The 19,793-nt window shown below is 47.5% G+C and overlaps 1 protein-coding gene across 1 annotated transcript in view; it reads left to right on the top strand.

The window, feature by feature from the left end:
- The window catches only part of SAE1 (SUMO1 activating enzyme subunit 1), an 81,067-nt gene that overhangs the window by 45,337 nt on the left and 15,937 nt on the right, over positions 1 to 19,793 (top strand). Inside the window, exon 7 of the mRNA XM_032838940.1 lies at positions 18,371 to 18,515. Within this exon, the coding sequence (XP_032694831.1) occupies positions 18,371 to 18,515 (145 nt within the window). The remainder of the gene's footprint in view (positions 1 to 18,370; positions 18,516 to 19,793) is intronic.

Below are 19,793 nucleotides of genomic sequence, written 5' to 3' on the forward strand. Positions count from 1 at the left end.
TCCCTGCAGGATACTCTTGCCTGCCCAGTTCTCTTGGCACCCATCAGACTCGATTCCAGCATCGTGTCGGCCTGGCACTCACACGTAGGTGTTTTACTGCCCCATTCACAATTCAGGCCCTGGGGAAGCAGCTGCTCTGTGGTGTGTGCGTGTGTGTTTGCCTTGTTTGGGTGTCGAGTGTTTTTCCAGTTTACCTAATAAGATAGCGGCCAGGCTGCATGCTTCCTGCTGCATTTTTCCACTATCTTGAGAGTTGGCCTCACCATCTGTGAGCAAAAGGTCTCATCTTTTTATTATTCTCCCTTGGCATGTTGCAAAACATTAAGCATGAGCTGGTTTCCTGTGACAAAAAGTTGACTTTGATTTGTTCTTTTTGAGGTTACTGTGAGTTTATCATAACAGGAGTGCTAAAAATACCAGGTCTAGTATGGAAACAGCATTCACTTACCAGCGTGAACAATAACACGCAGGTTTAGCCCAGAGCAGGAAGAAACGGGCTTTATCACAAGATGAGAATTACTTAGCAGAGAATCCTTGGCAACGTGAACTTTCTTGAAAGTTCTCAGTCTCTGTTCTTATGAGTCGTGGAAAAGTACTTAGGCCATTTCTGAGCCACAAAATTAAAGCTGAAAATAATCTTAACCAAACATTATTTGAGTACCTGCTATATGCCAGGTCCCTTGCCTGGGAATCCTCATTAGATCCTTGCCAGTGGAAGAGAGAAACACAGACCATTTTTCCTGTGAGGAGTAACAGGGTTCCAGAGAAGGCTGTTGTGTTGTGCTCTTCTGTTTCTCAGCTTCTGTGAACTGCTTCATAATAAACTACCGTGGAGCTCAGGGAACTGGGGGCCTGGGTGTAATTGGGAAGCCGAGGAGTCTTCACAGAGGACAATACATCTGAGCTCACTTGTAAAGAAGAGGGGTTTGCTAGGGACTGGAGAGAGGCAAGATGATTGCAGGCAGAGGCGCGGACCCTGCACGGGACCAGTGGTGCCAGGACCATGGCACAGTGAGGCTGGAGCTCTCTTGGAACTGGCTGGAGAGATCACTGGGGCCCTGCTCTTTTTAGCCTTTTATTCTTACAGGTTTTTTTTTTTTTTTTTTTAAGATTTTATTTATTTATTTGACAGAGAGATATCACAAGTAGGCAGAGAGGCAGGCAGAGAGAGGAGGAAGCCGACTCCCTGCCGAGCAGAGAGCCCGATGCGGGACTCGATCCCAGGACCCCGAGACCACAACCCGAGCCGAAGGCAGAGGCCTAACCCACTGAGCCACCCAGGCGCCCCAGTTTTCTTTTCTTTTTTTTTTTTTTTTTAAGATTTTATCTTTAAGAGGTGCCTGGGTGGCTCAGTCATTAAGCTTCTGCCTTCGACTCAGGTCACGATCCCGGGATCCTGGGATCGAGACCCGCATTGGGCTCCCTGCTTGGTTTGAAGCCTGCCTCTCCCTCTCCTACTCCCCCAGCTTACATTCCCTCTCTCTGTGTGTCTTTCTCTCTCAAATAAATAAAATCTTTTAAGAAAATTTTTATTTTTAAGTGCTCTGTACACCCGGCGTGGGACTCAAACTCACAGCCCTGAGATCCAGAGTCACATGGTCTTCCGACTGAGCCAGCCAGACTCCTCTAGCTTTATTTCTTAGAGCCCGTCTTTGTCCAACTGATAGGATACCAGAATTTACTTGGGGAACGTTTGAAAAATACAGATTCCCTGGTTCTAGCCCAGATTTATTGGATCAGAACAACTAGCAGAACCTGGCTTCTCTATATTTGTAAAGCTCCCCCTCTTCTGAGTGCCCAGCCAGTGAGAGGGCAACTGCCACAGGGTCGTGGGGGTACCCACATGCTTTGTCACAGCTTTGAGCTCCTTTGTATTCTTACTTTATAGTATATTAAGTATTTATTTCAAATGAGGCCATTACTACACTGAGGCAGGAAAAAGGAACTGACCCATGTAGCTTTTGAATATATACCCTCAGACTAAAGAAAAAAGAACTCTAAACAAATACTGAACTCTAATTAGTAGGTTTGTTTTTCACAGTGGTATATGGGTTAGCAATTCTGAAACTAGTTACTGTTCTAGAATGGAGCAGATAGGTAAATATATTGTGGATAATGAGAGTCAGATTTTTTTTTTCTTTTTTTATTGCCAGAAAAGAGAGTTCCTGTAGTATGGAAGATGGGAAAGGCTAGAAGGAACCCTGTGAAGTCAGATGGGCGTTGGAGTCACCAGATGAACTCATGGTTTTTCTGTGCAGATACAGACGTAGATGTGTAGATGCATGTGTCTTCATGTTTATGCATGTGTATTTCCTAGTTCTGTTTGTTGACAGGGCTTAGAAGAAGGGTACTGTGGTCGCAAGCCATGAGTACACCTCAGCCCAGATCCTGCCTGTTAATAATCTCGTAAGAACCACGTTGTCTTGGAGAAATGGCTGATGCTGGGGCTTGGGTGGGAACATCACGGGTGAGCTTGGAACATCCTACTCTGTCAGAAAGTAAGGATGTGCTTGAAGAATGATGGGTCATGTCAGAGGAACACAGGAGCCAACTTGAAGGGGCTCCTTCTGGGGAGATCTGGGACAATTGGAGGATCAAGTAAATAATAGATTATAACCCATTGAATAAAAAAAGAGCCCGTGACTATACTGATAGATAAACGAATATGTAAATAAATGGGGGTGAGAGGAAAGGTGTGTTTTTTGTTTTGTAATTTTTTTTCTAAGATTTTATTTATTTATTTGACAGAGAGAGAGCGAGAGAGGGAACACAAACAGGGGGAGTGGGAGAGGGAGAAGCAGACTTCCCGCTGAGCAGGGAGCCCGACACAGTACTTGATCCCAGGACCCCAGGATCATGACCTGAGCCAAAGGCGGATGCTTAACTGCCTGAGCCACCCAGGCACGCCCTGTTTTTGTTTTTTCAGTAGAAGAATAGAGTAGGAGCGGTGAAGATTAAAAAAATCTGTATGTGACCATCACCATGGCAGTAAAAATTGTTTCAGTCGAGAATCCTTGCTGGATGCTAAAACGAACAGGAAGGTTTGTTGTGAGTAGAAGAGATAATATCTTCCCAAGCTACTTTTTAACTAATTACAGAGAGACTTTAGAGAACCCTGGTGGATTGTCCCTCAACCGAGAGATAAAAGTTGATATTCCAGGAACGGGACAGAAGGAGCTCATGCATCCCGAGAGGGCGCGCTGGGGATGACACGCCACCGCGCCGGATTCCCTGTCCGGAGCGTAGTGTGGGTCTGGTTACGGGGAAGCATCAGACCAGCTTGAATAGAAGAATATTCTGTGAAGCAAATGGTTTGTACTCTTCAAAGTATCACGAAGAACTGAGGAACTTGTTCCAGATTAAAGGAGAATAAAGAGACGCGAAAACTAAGTGGAATGGAGAATTCTGGATTGAACCCAAGAGTAGGGGAAGGTTTTTCTTTCGTTGGCTCTTGAGGACATTAGTGGGACAGTTGATGAAATTTGAAAAAGGTCTGTAGGTTAGAAATACTCTATCAATGTTAATTTCGTGGGTTGTGTAATTGTTTCATGGTTACATAAGAGAATGGTCTTGTTTTTAGGAAATACACTCTGAGGTATTTGGGGGCAAATGCTGGATGTTCAGGAAGAAATGAGTATGTACAGATAGAAATAACGATAAATGTGGTAGAATGTTAACTTTTGGGAAATCTGGATGAAGTTACACAGGAATTCTGTGTACAGTTTTTCCTGTATGTCTAAAATTATTTCAGAAGTTAAAAATAAGGGCGCCTGGGTGGCTCAGTTGGTTGGTTGAGCGTCTGACTTTGGCTCAAATCATCTCCGGGTCCTGTTATCCAGCCCTGCGTCGGGCTCCCTGCTTGGCAGGGTGTCTGCTTCTCCCTCCCTCTCTCTTTCTTTCTCTCCCTTTCTCCCTTTGCCGCTACCTCCACTTGTGCTCGCTTGGTCTGTCAAATAAATAAATTAAATATTTTTTAAAAAGTTAAAAACGAGCAAAAACAATCTCCAAGCACACCATTTCTCAATTCCTAGAAAAATGCTGATTTGGTAGCTGATAAGTAATACTTGCAAAGGGCTTACTGATGACATCTGCAGGGTCCATAGAAGGGCGTATTTTAATAGCACATCCTTATCATCTCTTCGGGTGGTGGGGGGGTCTGAAGCTGGTATTCTGTAGGTACAGTTCCTCTGCAAAAGAGCTGTAGAGGTTCCCTAGATTTTCAAGGGTGCCTAGGGACCCTTGCTGTGGGCAATGCACGGCACATCACCAGAACAGCAAAGCCTTGATGAATCAGGTAGGAGATGATGATGGCCTCCACTATGGGGCTTTGCTCTGCAAAAAAGAATTTCCTCTGTCGTGCAGTAGTGGGAGGCAGACTGTAGGGGGTGTATTTGCATGTAAACAAGTTCCACTCACCTTCTGTCTGGAGCTGGGTAGGAACTTAATAAAAATACAAGTGGTGGCTTGGAGGCAGGTACTGGGTGGGGGGGGGGCAACGGGCATAGATGTAGTGGTGGCCTCTTGTAAGTCACTTCCCCCTGCTGAGCCTTATTTGTTGTAGGGTGGATTAAAGATGAGGTGCTCTAGTGCACTGTCTGTGTACACCTAGAGCCAGATGAATCTGTTCGAAGCCAGTGCTCCAAATTTAGCTGTTAGCTTTGTTCCAGCCTGTTTGCCATTTTCTCTTCTGTGGAGCATTCCTGAAGTTCACATGGTTGATTGGCAGCTCCTTTCACCTAATGTCCCAGCCCCGCCCTCTGCATGGTGTTCTCTGGGACCCGAGTTTAGCTGGACCCCTCCTGATCTTCCTCTCTCGCAGCCTTCATCAGTGCTATGGCCCCTTTACCAGCCTCTGCCTTCAGAGCTCCTCCTTCTAATCCATTTTCAGTGACCAGACTAATCTGTCTAAAAACTGAAACCCTTCTGTGAATCTTTTTTGCCATCAAGATATAATTTAAACTTTGTGGCTTGGCATTCTAGACCTGTGACCCGCTGACCTCTTTTCTCCTTTCTATTCCCTCTGCCATCCTTGAACCCTACACTTCTACTGAACTACTTGCTGTCACCCCATAGCGTCATCCTTCTCTTTTCTTTCTTTCTTTCTTTCTTTCTTTCTTTCTTTGTTTCTTTCTTTCTTTCTTTCTTTCTTTCTTTTTTTTTTAAGATTTTATTTATTTGACAGAGAGAGACATAGTGAGAAAGGGAACACAAGCATGGGTGGTAGGAGAGGGAGAAGCAGGCCTCTCGCTGAGCAGGTAGCCCGATGCGGGGCTTGATCCCAGGACCCTGGCATCACGACCCGAGCCGAAGGGGTTGCCCAATGACTGAGCCACCCAGGTGCCTTAACCCTCCCCATTTCTATACACATTTCCATTTTTTCTACCTGGAATATCCTACTTCAGCCCTTCCCATTTAACCGCCATTGCTCAGCTCCAGTGCTACGTCCAGGACCCTAACCCCCCTTATCTGAGTTGGGTTTCCTTCCTTTGTAATCCCCATGCCACCGCCCAGACAACAGAGCTGACTTGAGGACTGTCTTCTGGGCCCCCTCGTCTCTTGACTGTCCAACAGTGGCCTGATGCAGAACAGGGGCTTGGTCAGTGTGGGTCGATTGATTGCTGAGGCCACCTGTGCCACATTTGAGGAGTTTTGCTAATTTATTTTTTCCTTCCTTCCTTCCCTCCCTCCCTCCCTTCCTTCCTCCCTTCCTTCCTTCCCTTTCTTAGGATTTTATTTATTTAATTTGTCAGAGAGAGAGTGAGAGAGCACAAGCAGGGTGAGTGGCAGGCAGAGGGAGAAGGAGAAGCAGGCTCCCTACCAAGCAGAGAGGCTTATGCGGGACTCGATCCCGGACCCCTGGGATCATAACCTGAGTTGAAGGCAGATACTTAACGACTGAGCCAACCAGGCATCCCTTTTTAAATTTTTTTTAAGATTTTATTTAGGGGTGCTTGGGTGGCTCAGTGGATTAAAGCCTCTGCCTTTGGCTCAGGTCATGATCCCAGGGTCCTGGGATCAAACCACGCATTGGGCTCTCTGCTTAGTGGGGAGCCTGCTTCCCCCTCTATCTCTGCCTGCTGCTCTGCCTACTTGTGATCTCTCTCTCTCTATCAAATAAACAAATAAAATCTTAAAAAAAAAAAAAAAAAGAAAGAAAGAAGAGAAAAGAGCCTAATCCCCCAGTGAAGGGCCCTGGCCTCACCAGGTCCTAGCAGAGACAGGAGTTGCTGGTTGTTAACATGCCCTTGCTCCCTGGACCCAGGGGGCTTAAAGGAGTGGAACTACTTCTCCATCCTCTATATGCTTACAGCACAGTCCCGCAGCCAAGTCTAAGACTTACAGGTCCTGCCAGTCTTAATGGCACAGTGGGGAAAAGGAATCAGGTAAATTAGCACCATCTAGGCAGCTTTACAGGAGCCTAAAATAAACTAATGAAGCCACAGGTTAAGAATTAGCAAAATTCTGGGGTGAGTGGGTGGCTCAGTTGGTTAAGCATCTGACTTCGGCTCAGATCACAATCCCAGCATCCTGGGATGGAGCCCCGCATCCACACTGGGCTCTGCTCAGCAGGGAGTCTGCTTCTCCCTCTGCCTGCCCCCCAGCTCATGCTCTCTCTCTCATAAATTAAAAAAAAAAAAAAAGATTTTTGTGGGGCGCCGGGGTGGCTCAGTGGGTTGGGCCTCTGCCTTTGGCTCAGGTCATGATCTTGGAGTCCTGGGATCGAGCCTCGTTTTGGGCTCTCTGCTCTCTACTTCCCTTCCTCTCTCATTGCCTGCCTCTGCATACTTGTGATCTCTATCAAATAAATAAATAAAATCTTAAAAAAATACATTATTTATTTAGGGGCTCCTGGGTGGCTCAGCTGTTAAGTGTCTGCTTTCAACTCAGGTCATGATCTCGGTCCGGGGATCGGTTGAGCTCCTTGCTCAGTGGGAAGCCTGCTTCTCCCTCTCTCGCTCCCCCTGCTTCTATTCCCTCTCTCGCTGTGTCTCTCTCTGCCAAATAAATAAAATCTTTTTTTTTTAAAGATTTAATTTATTGGGGTGCCTGGGTGCCTCAGGGGGTTAAAGCCTCTGCCTTTGGCTCAGGTCATGATCCCAGAGTCCTGGGATCGGGCCCTACATCGGGCTCTGCTCAGCAGGGAGCCTGCTTGCCCCTCTTTCTCTGCCTGCCTCTCTGCCTGCTTGTGATCTGTCAAATAAATAAATAAATAAATAATCTTTAAAAAAATAAAGAATCTTAAAAAAAAGATTTAATTTATTTATTTGACAGAGATCACAAGCAGGCAGAGAGGCAGGCAGAGAGAGAGGGGCAAGCAGGCTCCCCACCGAGCAGAGAGCCCAAAATGGGGCTCGATCCCAGGACCCTGAGATCACGACCTGAGCCGAAGGCAGAGGCCTAACCCACTGAGCCACCCAGGAGCCCCCTAGGTTCTTTTCTTTCTTTCTTCCTCCCTTCCTCCCTTCCTTCCTTCCTTTCTTCTTTTTTTTAAAGATTTTATTTACTTATTTGACAGAGATCACAAGCAGGCAGGGAGGCAGGCAGAGAGAGGAGGAAGCAGGCTCTCCGCAGAGCAGAGAGCCCAATGCCCAGCTCGATCCCAGGATGCTGGGATCATGACCTGAGCCGAAGGCAGAGGCTTTAACCCACTGAGCCACCCAGGCGCCCCTGGGCTCTTTTCTAAGGTGACTAATTGTTCTTGGTTCGTAAATCTAGCCAGACAAGTTTGGGGTTCACGTTTTCTTTCTCCTGTCAGTAGAAATCTTCTCAGTCACCTATGCCTTGAAGTCTCTAGATTTGGATCTGGAAAGAAGTTTAGGTCCCAGCTGTGCTATGTATTTCTTGACCTTAAGCAAATCCCTTTACTTCGTGTCCTCTGTAGAGATGGAGAAGATTTTGAGAACTTTGTCCTCGCGATGATCATATATACAAGAGCCTTCAAAGTAGTTCTGTTTCTCCTTTTTTAAATTGTAAAAGTGAGACAGATTTATAAAATATACGGGTAACTTCAGAGGAAACTGCCATCACTTGTGTTTTCATCTAGAACTTTTTATTTTTATTTTTTTTATTTTTAAATATTTTTATTTATTTATTTGACAGAGATCAAAAGTAGAGGCAGACAGAGAGAGAGGAGGAAGCAGGCTCCCCGCCAAGCAGAGAGCCCGATGTGGGGCTTGATCCCAGGACTCCGGGATCACGACCCGAGCCAAAGGCAGAGGCTTTAACCTACTGAGCCACCCAGGCGCCCCCTAGAACTTTCTTTTTTAAAGGTTTATTTAATTTTTTAGTAACCTCTGCACTCAGCCTGGGGCTCAAACCTGCGATCCTGAGATTGAAAGAGTCGCATGCTCTTAAATGAGCCAGCCAGGCGCCCCTAGAACTTTCTGGTATTTTATACCCCATTTGTCCTCCTCTCTGTGTGGAATCTTTCGCAAGGTGTCTTGATGGTGGATGCTTTGTAATAATTTTTTTCCTGTTGTAGACTAGAAAACTTACTTCATGCCTCCCGCTTCAGTTCTCCCTGCCCTCACCACACTCCTTACTTATGTCCCTGCTGTGATGATTTGTAATTGTCTTTGTCTCCAGGCCTCAGCTTGATTTGGTGATTACTTCTATTCAGAAGGAACTTCTTATTTTAGAACTTGAGACCTTTGCACACCGGGTCAAGGGCAGCCGTTCCCATTGGGGTCTGGCATTCCCCACCGGGTGTTTTGGTGTCCAGCAGTGACAAGGACCACTGAGGAGGAGACGGCCACAGGGAAGTGGGTTCTGATAAGGGGGTGGCAGTCGAGTACTTGTTGATTTGCTGCTGTCATGACCACAGATGTTTAAAAATAATTTGTAGGAAGGGCGAAAGAAAAAAGAAAAGCAGTGGTTTTTTTGGTGGTTGTTGTTCTCTTTGGGTTTTTTGGTGCCACTGCCTTATCAGTGGTAGAGAACACAGACCACAGCCATTCAGAAAGGAAGGTAGTGCCATGTGAGAGAAGAGAGGTGAGGGGAAGGGCAGAGGTGACCCGTAAGTGCGGTCTAGTGCCTCTCGGCTGTCAGCGCATAGCCTGGTGAGAAAACCCGTCCTGGTGAGGCACCTGCTCTGCTCTTTGGTGTGACAAGTGGGCATAACCCTGAGTCTGCCTCACGGGCCACAGGGATCAAACGAAGGCCCGGCCCATGTTGTACGTTCATAATTGTCGATTAAGGGCTTTACATGTGTCACAATCCCATTTATCTTCATAACTCCCTCAGAGAGCGGATCTTACTATGATTGCCCATTGTCCTGGGAGGATACTGACTGTTGGGCAGGCCAAGTCATTCGTCCAGGGTCACCAAACCTAGTAAGTGTCTAAATGTTGCCCAACACAGTCAGGTTTTAATGACAGCTGAGCCTTGAACAACACGGATTGGAAATGTGCAGGTCCACGCACATGAATTTTTTATTTTTATAAATACAGTACAGTACTGTAAAGTGTATTTTCTCTTCCCTGTGATTTTCTTAATATTTCCTTTTCTCTAGTTTATTGTAGGAATACAGTATGTAACAGATATAACATGAGTATTTGTTAATCAACTGTTTCTCTTACTACTAAGGCTTCCGGTCAGCAGTAGGCTCTTAGTAGTGACGTTTTTGGAGAACCAAAATTATATGTGGATTTTCGAGTTCACAGTTGGGGTGAGGGGTCAGTGCCCCTAAACTCCTGTGTTGTTCAAGGGTCGACTATATTAGCATTACCAGTAACGGCATTATGTCCATTTTAATAATTCTGAACTTCACAAGAGCCCTGGGACATTTCCTTATTCCAGTCTGGCAGATGGGAACCTGACGCCCCCGAGAGCACATTGTAATAATGGGCTGCATTGTCAGCGAGACCTGCCTGCTCGTTTGCTTTGCAGCCCTCCGTCTCCCCCCAACCCCGGCATTAGCCTGTGTTTGGAGCTGCTCTCGGGCCCCCAGCCCAGCTGCAGTCCTTGTTCAACGCCTCCCATCTTTTCTCTGACTGTCAGACAACAGTCACGGGAATGTCCTGTGCCATCTTCACTCGGTGAGAGCGGTTGGCAGAGAGCAGCAGATGCCCAGAGTCAAGGTCATGTGCCACTCAAGTGCTGGGTTAGAGAAAAGCCCCTGTCTCCCTGCTGCTTGTGACCAGGCAGGGTGTGAATGCAGAGGGCTCTGTCAGAACGGCTCTGTGAGTCGAGGGCGCGGTCGGCCGAGCTGGTAGAGAAGGGGCCCGGGGGGGGGGGGGGGGCTGTGGATCGCTTGCCCTCTGCGTGATTGTCTCTGCGTTTCACAATTGCTTTGTCCTTTTCTTTTTGCAAGTTACAGTCTTTGCATACTAGTCAGAGTGTTCTACTTCAAAGGTAAGAGTCAAGCTCAGGGATCATTTTCACATTTTCTAGAAGAGAATAGGTATTTGGCCAGACAAGAGTCTGACCAAGTAGTTGGCATTATTCTAAACTAGTGAGCTCTGGGGTGGGAAGCCAGATCCATCTGAAGCCATTTTTATTTTGTGAACTAGGGTGTCTCCTCTCTTGTCTCTACTGCTAGGGAGGTGGTTTAGCATTGAGGTTATGAGTGTGGTAACCTTTGAGTGTCCCTTGTGACCCTGAGCCTCTCTGTCCTCAGCCTCAGTTTCCAACCTCTAGAATGGGGTGGGAACAGTTGTACCATATTACATCATTCGGCTTTATTTTTACATAATGGAGTGCATTCCAAATACAGGATATTATAGGACTTCTTCTTTTAAGGTTTTATTTAAGCTCCACACCCAGTGTGGGGCTCGAACTCACAACCCCCAGATCAAGAGTCACACACTTTACTGACTGAGCCAGCCAGGTGCCCTTGTAGAATTTTTTGTTTTTAACATAAATGTTGCCAAAAACATAGTACCAGAACATGCTTTAAAAAAAAATTTTTTTTTTTAAAGATTTTATTTACTTATTTGACAGACAGAGATCACAAGCAGGCAGAGAGGCAGGCAGAGAGAGGAAGGGAAGCAGGCTCCCTGCCAAGCAGAGAGCCCGATGCGGGCCTTGATCCCAGGACCCTGGGATCATGACCTGAGCCAAAGGCAGAGGCTTTAACCCACTGAGCCACCCAGGCACCCCTAAAAAATTTTTTTTAAGATTTCTTTATCTTTAGAGAGAGGGGGTGGAAGGGAGGGGCAGAGGGAAAGACTCTTTCAAGCAGACTCCCTGCCAAGTGAGGAGGCTGAGAGGAGGCTTGATCCCACAAATCAGGAGATGGTGGCCTGAGCAGAAACCACCCAGGTGCCCCTGACTAAAACCTGCTTAAATATAATTTTAACAGATGAATAATATTCCAACCTGTCAATATGTTTTATGTAACCATCCTACTATCTGATGTGAGATTATTTCCAGATTTTCTGTGATATAAAGAACACAGCAGGGACCATATATAATTCAGTCACTGGCCAAGGGGCATGAACCTTTGTAAAGATCCTCTGTACCACATTTTCTTACGGTTTACTGAGCATTTGCCCTCCCACCAGAGCTCTGTGACAGAGCAGTTCCCTCTGCCTTCTTGCTTAGGTGAGTAATCTTGGCCTTTAATTTGGTAGGCAAAACCCGGCATCTTGTTTTCAGGTCACTTCTGAGAAATAGCACTCCCCCCTCGCCCCCCGTCCGTAACTTCCATGCGGCTGCTTCACATTCTTTTCAGAAGAGAGTGAGATGTAAATAACATGAGATGGCTTTCTTCTGTTTTGAGCTATTTTGTGATGAGGTCCCACACAGGTTTCACTGGAGAGGTGAAAGGGTGGCCAGGGCTTGGAGCTGAGAGGGGGCATTTCAGAGCCAGTCCTTGGGGAGGCCACTGTAGTGGTGAGGCTCTCTGGAGAGTGAGATCAAAGTAGTGTGCGGCCACGGTGACAAGACTTACGAGTGTGACCTCTGTGGATGGCTGGACCTGGGACTGTCTGGGTCACTTCTGGGTCCCCAGCACAACTCAGCACAGGGGGTGGGGGTGGAGTGCGGGTGCTCAGGAAGTGTTTGTGGATGGAAAAATGAGTGAATGAATGAATGAATGAGCGAATACATGCACACACCTACTTGTAAGTTTCTGTGGTTAAAGAGTGAGGTATGAGAAGGGGCAGGTAATGTGGAACTGAGCTGAGCAGATGACCAGGCACCTCAAAAGGCAGGAGGCTGCGAGAGTCTAACTCACAGTGACTTCCCCTAAAACATCACTGGCTTCCCCAACCCAGCTCTGTCCCTTCTTTGAGCTTCATGCCTGCGGGCTGGCTTTTCTGCACCTTTAGCCCTCAGATAGGCCTTGAAAGCCAGATTTCATCTCCTTTCCCTCGTGAGGAGACATGTGGTGCATTGTGTATGGTTTTTTGTTTCTTGCTGGACTTTCCAGATCTGCCGTGTTTGTAAGGAACAGATCCATCTTGGGTATGTTGAAAACTCTATTCGATTCTCTTAATAGAAGAGCAGGCCTGTTTAGGAAGGGTGAGGATCCTGTGTAGTTGTTGGGAGTCCTCCTCCCCACTCATGTGTGACCGCTTCGCATCCTTTGCCAAACATTGCAGCTTCCCACGGAGTGGAGATTTTCTGAGTGCCCACTATAGGGCACGCCCTGTGCTGGGCATTAAGTAGAGAATAGTGAACAAAGAGGATACGGTGTCTGTCCCACGAGCACAAAAATCCAGCTGAGGAGACAAATTCGGTCTTTGTACAAGTGAATTTACACAAATGACTGTAAAATCACATCCTGAGATCCAGGCATTGGAGGAAAGCGGGCAGGGGATGTGCCGCGGACCAGTATTGCTCAGAGCCGAGTCCCTGTAGTCCTCAGAGCGCACAGCTGAGTTAGTGAGGGTGGTGGAGTCAAGTGGGGAATTTCGGCACAAAGTCTGTCCCGCTTCTCTGAGGGCGTGCAAGCTGGGCTTACAGCGATTGTGGAGGAGCAGGGGTCCTGGAGCGCTGTCATTTAGGCCGTGCTCTCGCTGCACCCGGCACTGTCCCTGCTGCTTTACGGAGACTGCTTACTTCACTGAGTCCTTAAAACCTGTAAGGGAAGTGCTCTTATGATTCCCATTTTACAGAGGTAGCTCAAGGATGTTGTCACGTGCCCAGTCACAGTAAGTGGGAAAATTGGGATCCAGCCCAGGCAGTCTGGCTCCAGCGCTGTGGTCCCTACTGCTGCTGCCTGCCAATTCCAAAACCCCCTTGGCTCTGAGGAGCAGCATGTGGATGTGCCGGGGTGAGAGTGTGCCCAGGGTCAGTGTTCAGGCCTGGTGGCCAGTGGGGACGAGCTGGTTCCACCCAGTGAGACCACCCCGTTCCATCCAGTGATGCTCTCAGAGTGCCTTTGCTGATTCCCAGCTTTTGTTACTCTCTATGTGGTTTTGTCACCTTCCCTGAATGCTCTGAGAGAGCAGAGGATGCGTTTTGCTTTCCCCCTGTGCAGCTCAGGGCCTGGCACAATTGGTGCTCATTATTTACTTATGTATTTGTTGTTATCAAGATGTACTTGATCTATAACACTGTATTTCAGGTTACAACATGATGATTTGGTATTTGTATGCACTGTGAAATCATCACAATAGTTCTAGTTATTACCATCCTTGGTATGTATTTATTGGGAAGAGCAGTTGATCAAACTTGAGACCTCATGTTTTGGCTTAAAAGACAGGCTGTGGGGAGTGGGGGTGCCTGGGTGGCTTGGTCGTGTTTAGGATCTGACTTAATTTTGGCTCAGGTCATGATCTCAGGGTTGTGAGATCGAGCCCTGCTCAGTGCAGAGTCTGTTTAAGACTCTCCCTCTGCCCCTCCATCTGCTCGAGCACTCGTGCTCTGTCACTTTCTCAGTAAATAAGAAGATAAACACAATCTTTAAAAAAAAAGGGGAGGGCTGTATGGTAGGAGGATGACTTTTCTTTTTTTCTTTTTCTCTCTCTCTCCCTTTCTTCCTTTCTCCATTTCTCCCTTTCTCTCTTCTTTCTTCCTTTCCTTTTCCTTCCTTCCTTCCTTCCTTTTTCTCTTCTCTCCCTTTCCTTTCTTTTTTATATGTGAGCCAGGAGTCCAGCCGATTTTCAGGCCATTCTCAGAGATAATGAGTCTCCACTGAGTGAGGCAGCTTGGGGGGGACGGGTCTGTGGGAGGCTGGAGAGCACCAGAGAGATTGGAGCAGGGGTGTCAGGTACAGAGAAGCTTTTAGATGTCAGGCATAGGAGGTTGTGGTGTAGATTTGGTTTTCTACCCCGTCACTTGAGCTATTTTGGGGGACAGCAATTGATTTAGGGCTAATTTGGAACATTAACTTCATTTTCGCCCCTATAAATGTGCTATTGGGGGGGCTTATTAATCATGCTAAATATAATTCTGTTTAAATGTAGTAGAAATTTGTAGAAAGAAATACAGTGATTAATAGTACTGCTTTCCAGATTTCTGTTACAACACAAATCTGATACTCTGATTCAGTTTAAATTTGAATTTGAATGTTAATTTCTTTTTATCAAAATGGTAGTATATTCACATGTACATAGTTTTTTCTTCTAACAAATGAAAAGGTGCTTGGTTTCTCCTTTTTGAAGTTTGCCTTTTTCCATTACACGGGCAAGTCCTGAACTTGGGCAGAGACACTAGCCTATCATCTGTAGCGATGAATGTCATTCCCTCAGACTTTAACAACCTGAGTTAATTAAAAGGTTCAGATGAAGTTAATCAAGTTTGGAACTCTAATTTTGTGCAGTGTTTTGATATGATGCGATGAGTCATCTTTTGGCAGAGCAGCTCTCCATCCCTGACAATATTTGATCTTAATAGAACAGTTTTATAATCTGGAAAGGGGTGAGGAGGGGCACTTCAGGAGTGCAGAGTCAACAGTGGTGTGTGTGTGTGTGTGTGTGTGTGTGTGTGTGTGTGTGTGTGGCTGGCTGTTTGGGAGGGGTAAAAAGCAGAACAAAGAGGAGAATTTAATAAGCAAGAGCTTGCTAGGGGATAGGGTCAGTTCTGGGGCTGCTGCCTGTCCGGGACGTGGGCTTCTCCCTGTCCCCCCCCACCCCCCCGCTGACTGGAGTGCTGACATTTGAAAAAGAGTGAAAAATACAGCTTCTGTTTGCTTTGCTGCAAGTAAGTGGCCGGACTGACTGGCCCCCTTCCCGGAGGCCCTGAGAGGACTTCAGATGTGGTCAGCGAGGTATCTGGACGGTGCCAGCCTGCTGGCCCTCAGCCAGGCGGCCTGCACCAGGACCAGGCAAGGGGCCCAGAGCAACAGCAGGGCCAGCTGCTGCCCGCCTTTGCTCTCCTCCTCTTCGTGCCGTCTTCTTTCTTTGTGGGGTAGAGCTGCTCTTCCACTCTGAAGATTGATGGGCAAGGTTTTGTATGGCCTCTGCCTCCACTTCTCACCCCACTGAACTAGCAACTTAAAATTAATGGACCAGTTGGGAGAGGGCAGGGCCCATCTGGAAAATGCATCTCACAAAAATGTGGTTGAATAGGAGTCCTCCTGAGGTCGGGGGCAGGGAGCCAGACCACTTAGAATCCTTGGGCCTGCGTTCCTGATTGTCCTAACATTTCTCCTGGATTCGATTAGGATTAAGAAACACGGATTCTGAGGCCAGATCTGAGTTGGCATTTCTGCCCCACTGCTGATTACTGACAGTCACGTTGACCACAGTCACGTTGACCAAGCCACTGCATCTCTTTGAGCTTCAGTTTCTTCATCAGTGCAGCAGGGAGCGTAATACCTACCTCACCGGGCCATTGAGGACGAGCGTTAATGCCCATTAGAGTAGTGCCTGGCACATCGTAGGCACTGTTTGTTTTCCGATTATTATAATGGTTTGAGCTTTGTTCCAAGAGCTGTATTTTTTAACCAAAAGATGAAAAGCTTTGTGGCGGAGCTGAAGAAATGATCCCCTCCCCTCCATCCCTCGTGACAGTTGGTGCTTCTGTTGCAGTGACACAGAAAGGAGAGGATCACATAGGAGGTGGCCTCGCGCAGTTCCCACACAGTTGCCACCGGGCCTTGGGGTGTGCAGTGCGAGTAGCTTGCCCTTGGCATTGCCTCTGTCATTGCTCGGGAGACACTGATACTCATTCTGGGTCTGTCCTTGTGTATTCTCGGGAGTGATTGACAGGAATAGCGAAGACATTCGATGCAGTCCGCCTGGAGTATCTTCTCTTTTGGGCCTGACCAGCAGATTTCCACATTCCTTTGTCTTCACAGAACATTGTTGAAAAAGAGTCCTGGTCTAAAGTCTTTTTCTCTGCCCTGCCCCCAAATGCTTATTACTCGATCGCATTTATTTCCTCCAGATTGGAATCCCAGCAACACGTCTGCTGAATTAGAAGTGAGGCTTAGGTGACAGCGGTTTGGTCTTAGCCAGCATCCAAATGGTCATCAGCTCTGAGTTGGCTGCCAAGTGGTTCAGTAGCTTTGAAGATTCTAGGAGCTGTGTCTTTTTTTTTTCTTTCTTTCTTTTTTTAAAGATTGTGGTTATTTGAGAGAGAGAGCACGGGGAATGGGGAGGAACAGAGGGAGAGGGACAGACAGCCTCCACACTGAGTGCAGAGCCCCACATGGTCTCGATCCCATGACCCGAGTTGAAATCAAGAGTTGGACACTCAACTGACTGAGCCACCCGTGTGCCCTGGAGCTGTGTTCTGAAGAAGAGGAAAATTGGGGCACCTGGGGGACTCAGTCATTAAGCGTCTGCCTTTGGCTCAGGTCGTGATCCCAGAGTCCTGGGATCGAGCCTCGCATCGGGCTCCCTGCTCAGCAGGAAGCCTGCTTCTCCCTCTCCCACTCCCTCTGCCTGTGTTCCCTCTCTCGCTGTGTCTCTGTCAAATAAATAAATGAAATCTTAAAGAAGAAAAAGAAAACAAGGAGAAGGATGGATTCCTTAGTCCAAGGTGGCTTCCAAATCCTTTAATTTTTAAAGAGGCTCGAAGCAGTTAGATCATTTTCCAGTCCACCTTAATTTTTAGGGAAGAGCCCCTTGTACGGATAGAGAGTATAATTTGTTGAACAAATTCACTTTTCCAGTCAGCAGTTCTCGATAAGACTTGAAAAGAAGCACTTCTTAAACTGGGAAGCCCCTTCGGGGCCTGATCTGCTGTCCCAGAACACTAGGCCCCATCTCTGTCCACCCGCACTCCAAGCGGCAGTGTCATGGGGGGTGGGGCATTGTCCTAGAGATGGGGCTCCAGGCCGGCTGTGTGCCACCTTGGGGAGCTTGCAGGGAATAAGGACACCATGCCCCCAGCATGCAGTGAACATCTTGGACAAGGTGTGGTGGCAGTAGAAGGTGCTGGTATTTTAATCAGTCTTGGGCTCCTGCCTGTGTCTTTTTGTTGGGGTTAAAAATTCAAACCCTGTTAGGCTCTCATTACACAGTAGCTCTGATTTGCTGCCATCATCTGAACCTTTCCTCTGGTTCACAAGCAAAATTAAACATTCGTTTTTAGAGGTTGACATAATTATTGTACCAAGGGAGGTTTTGTTTGTAATGACCTGCCTGTCTGATGAGTCTGAGCATTTGGCTGACCTTCTGGCTGAAGCAACCCTTTGAACTGATGCCTAGAACGCATGCCTCCTGATCCTGACCTGTCTTGTGGGTCATAATTGGGTCTTTTCCCTCTGCTTGAGGCGTCTCTCCTACTTCCCTGCCCCCATATTAACACATACTCGACCCAGTTACTACTTCCTCTGGGAGTTCTTGCCTGACGCTACCCCACCGAGGACATCAGATCCTTTTGTTACACTATTGTGGCACTTGTCACAGTAATTCTAGTTAGTTTTGTAATTTTTTTTTTAATAAAGATTTTTATTTATTTGACAGACAGATCACAAGTAGGCAGAGAGGCAGGCAGAGAGAGAGAGGAGGAGGAGGCAGGCTCCCTGCCGAGCAGAGAGCCTGATGTGAGGCTCCATCCCAGGACCCTGGGATCATGACCTGAGCCGAAGGCAGAGGCTTTAACCACTGAGCCACCCAGGCGCCCCAGTTTTGTAATTTTTGATTGTTGCTCTGTGTTTGTGAATAAATGAAAGATTATCTTTCAGTTGGCCCTCATTTTAATTAATGCACCACTTTCTGTGTTTACGTTCTCAATATCCGTAAGCATTTGTTAATGAGAAGACTTGGTTTTGGGGCGCGTGGGTGGCTTGGTTGGCTGAGTGTCAGACTCTTTGATTTCAGCTTGGGTCATGAGTTCAGGGTCAGGGGATCGGGCCCCACGTTGGGCTCTACACTTGGCATGGAGCCTGCATCTCTCTCCCTCTGCTCTCCCCCCCCCCGCCCGCTTGCTCTTGTTCTCTTTCTGTCTCTCAAATAAACAGAATCTTTAAAAAAAAAAAAAGAAAGAAAGAAAGACTTGGTTTTTAACCTGCCTCCTTTGCCTTTCTTAGTGCTCCTGAAGTTCCGCACAGATAAAGGGAGAGATCCTAGTTCTGCTACCTTTGGGGAAGATTCGGAGTTGCTGCTCCAGATTCGCAACGACGTGCTTGACTCCCTGGGTGTTAGTCCTGACCTGCTTCCCGAGGACTTCGTCAGGTTAGTTTCGGTGTTTATCACAGGTTAGCCCGGGTCGATAAATGTCTGTTTTCAGCGTTTGCCTTAATTTGCCAGATCCCTTATTAAGAACGAAAGTCCCGAGGAGAGCCTGCTTCGCCGCATTCTGCCTCCCCGCGTTGATCTCTGGTAGAGCACCATATGTGAAACCGGAGGAGAGGTTATCTTCTGTCATCGATCATTTATATTCACATGCCTGAAAGTTCAGGATAATGGGAAATCCACGTACACTCCTCTCTGCCTTTCTCTTTTCACTTTGCATTATCTTTGAGGACGGCTTCCGGATCAGTACCTAGATTCCTCCTCTGTGCCTGCTGCTCTGTGGTGTTTCAGCACGGGAGCACCGCGGTTTATTGAACCTGTCCCGTGGTGGCCAGGCTTCTGTGACCCCATAGTGCGGGGCCTTGTGCGTATCATTTTGTAGGTGTGCAGGTACAGCTGCAGGATCCGTCTCTGGAAAGGGAGTGGCTGGGTCAGAAGATTGTGGTTTTATCAGTTGGTAGATATGACCCCATTGGCCTCCATGATCACTTAACCAGTTTCTGCCATGAGCGGCAAGCGCATCCATGCTCCCGGCATCCACGCCCTTGGATCCTGGGATGCCTTCGCCCTAGGCAGCCAGTCTTTTGCTCTCCTACTCGGCGGGTTTAGGATTTAATAGGAGAGGTCCAGATGGTGACTGTGTCAGGAACCCATTTCCAGGCAGTTCTGGGATCCTGTCACTCTCATTCTTTCAGTGTCTTTGGGAGGAGGGTCTGGAAGGCCTCCAGCTGGAGGCGCTAGTGATGGCAGCTGGACTGAGTTTTTTGAGCAACAGTTAGTCCTGGGCATTGTGGTGGTTCTCTTCTGGACGTGGTCTCCTTCACAGCAACCCATTTTACAGGTGAGGAAGCGTTAAGTTAAAGCTTGGAGAAGGGGACGCCTGGGGGACGCAGGCAATTAAGTGTCTGCCTTCAGCTCAGGTCCTGGTCTCAGGGTCCTGGGATCGAGCCCCGCATTGGGCTCCCTGCTCGGTGGAAGCCTGCTTCTCCCTCTCCCACTCCCACACCTCTGCTTGTATTCCTCTCTGGCTGTCTCTCTGCCAAATAAATGGGTAAAATTAAAAAAAAAAAAAAAGATTTTCTTTATTATTTGAGAGCATGAGGAGGGAAGAGGCAGAGGCAGAGGACAAGCGGACTCCCTACTGTCCCTACTGAGCAGGCAGCCCGACGTGGGGCTTGATCCCAGGACCCCAAGATCATGACCTGAGGATAAGGCAGA

This window comes from Lontra canadensis, unplaced genomic scaffold, assembly GCF_010015895.1.
Source record: "Lontra canadensis isolate GAN:19392208 unplaced genomic scaffold, GSC_riverotter_1.0 scaffold107, whole genome shotgun sequence".
Lineage (NCBI taxonomy): Eukaryota > Metazoa > Chordata > Mammalia > Carnivora > Mustelidae > Lontra > Lontra canadensis.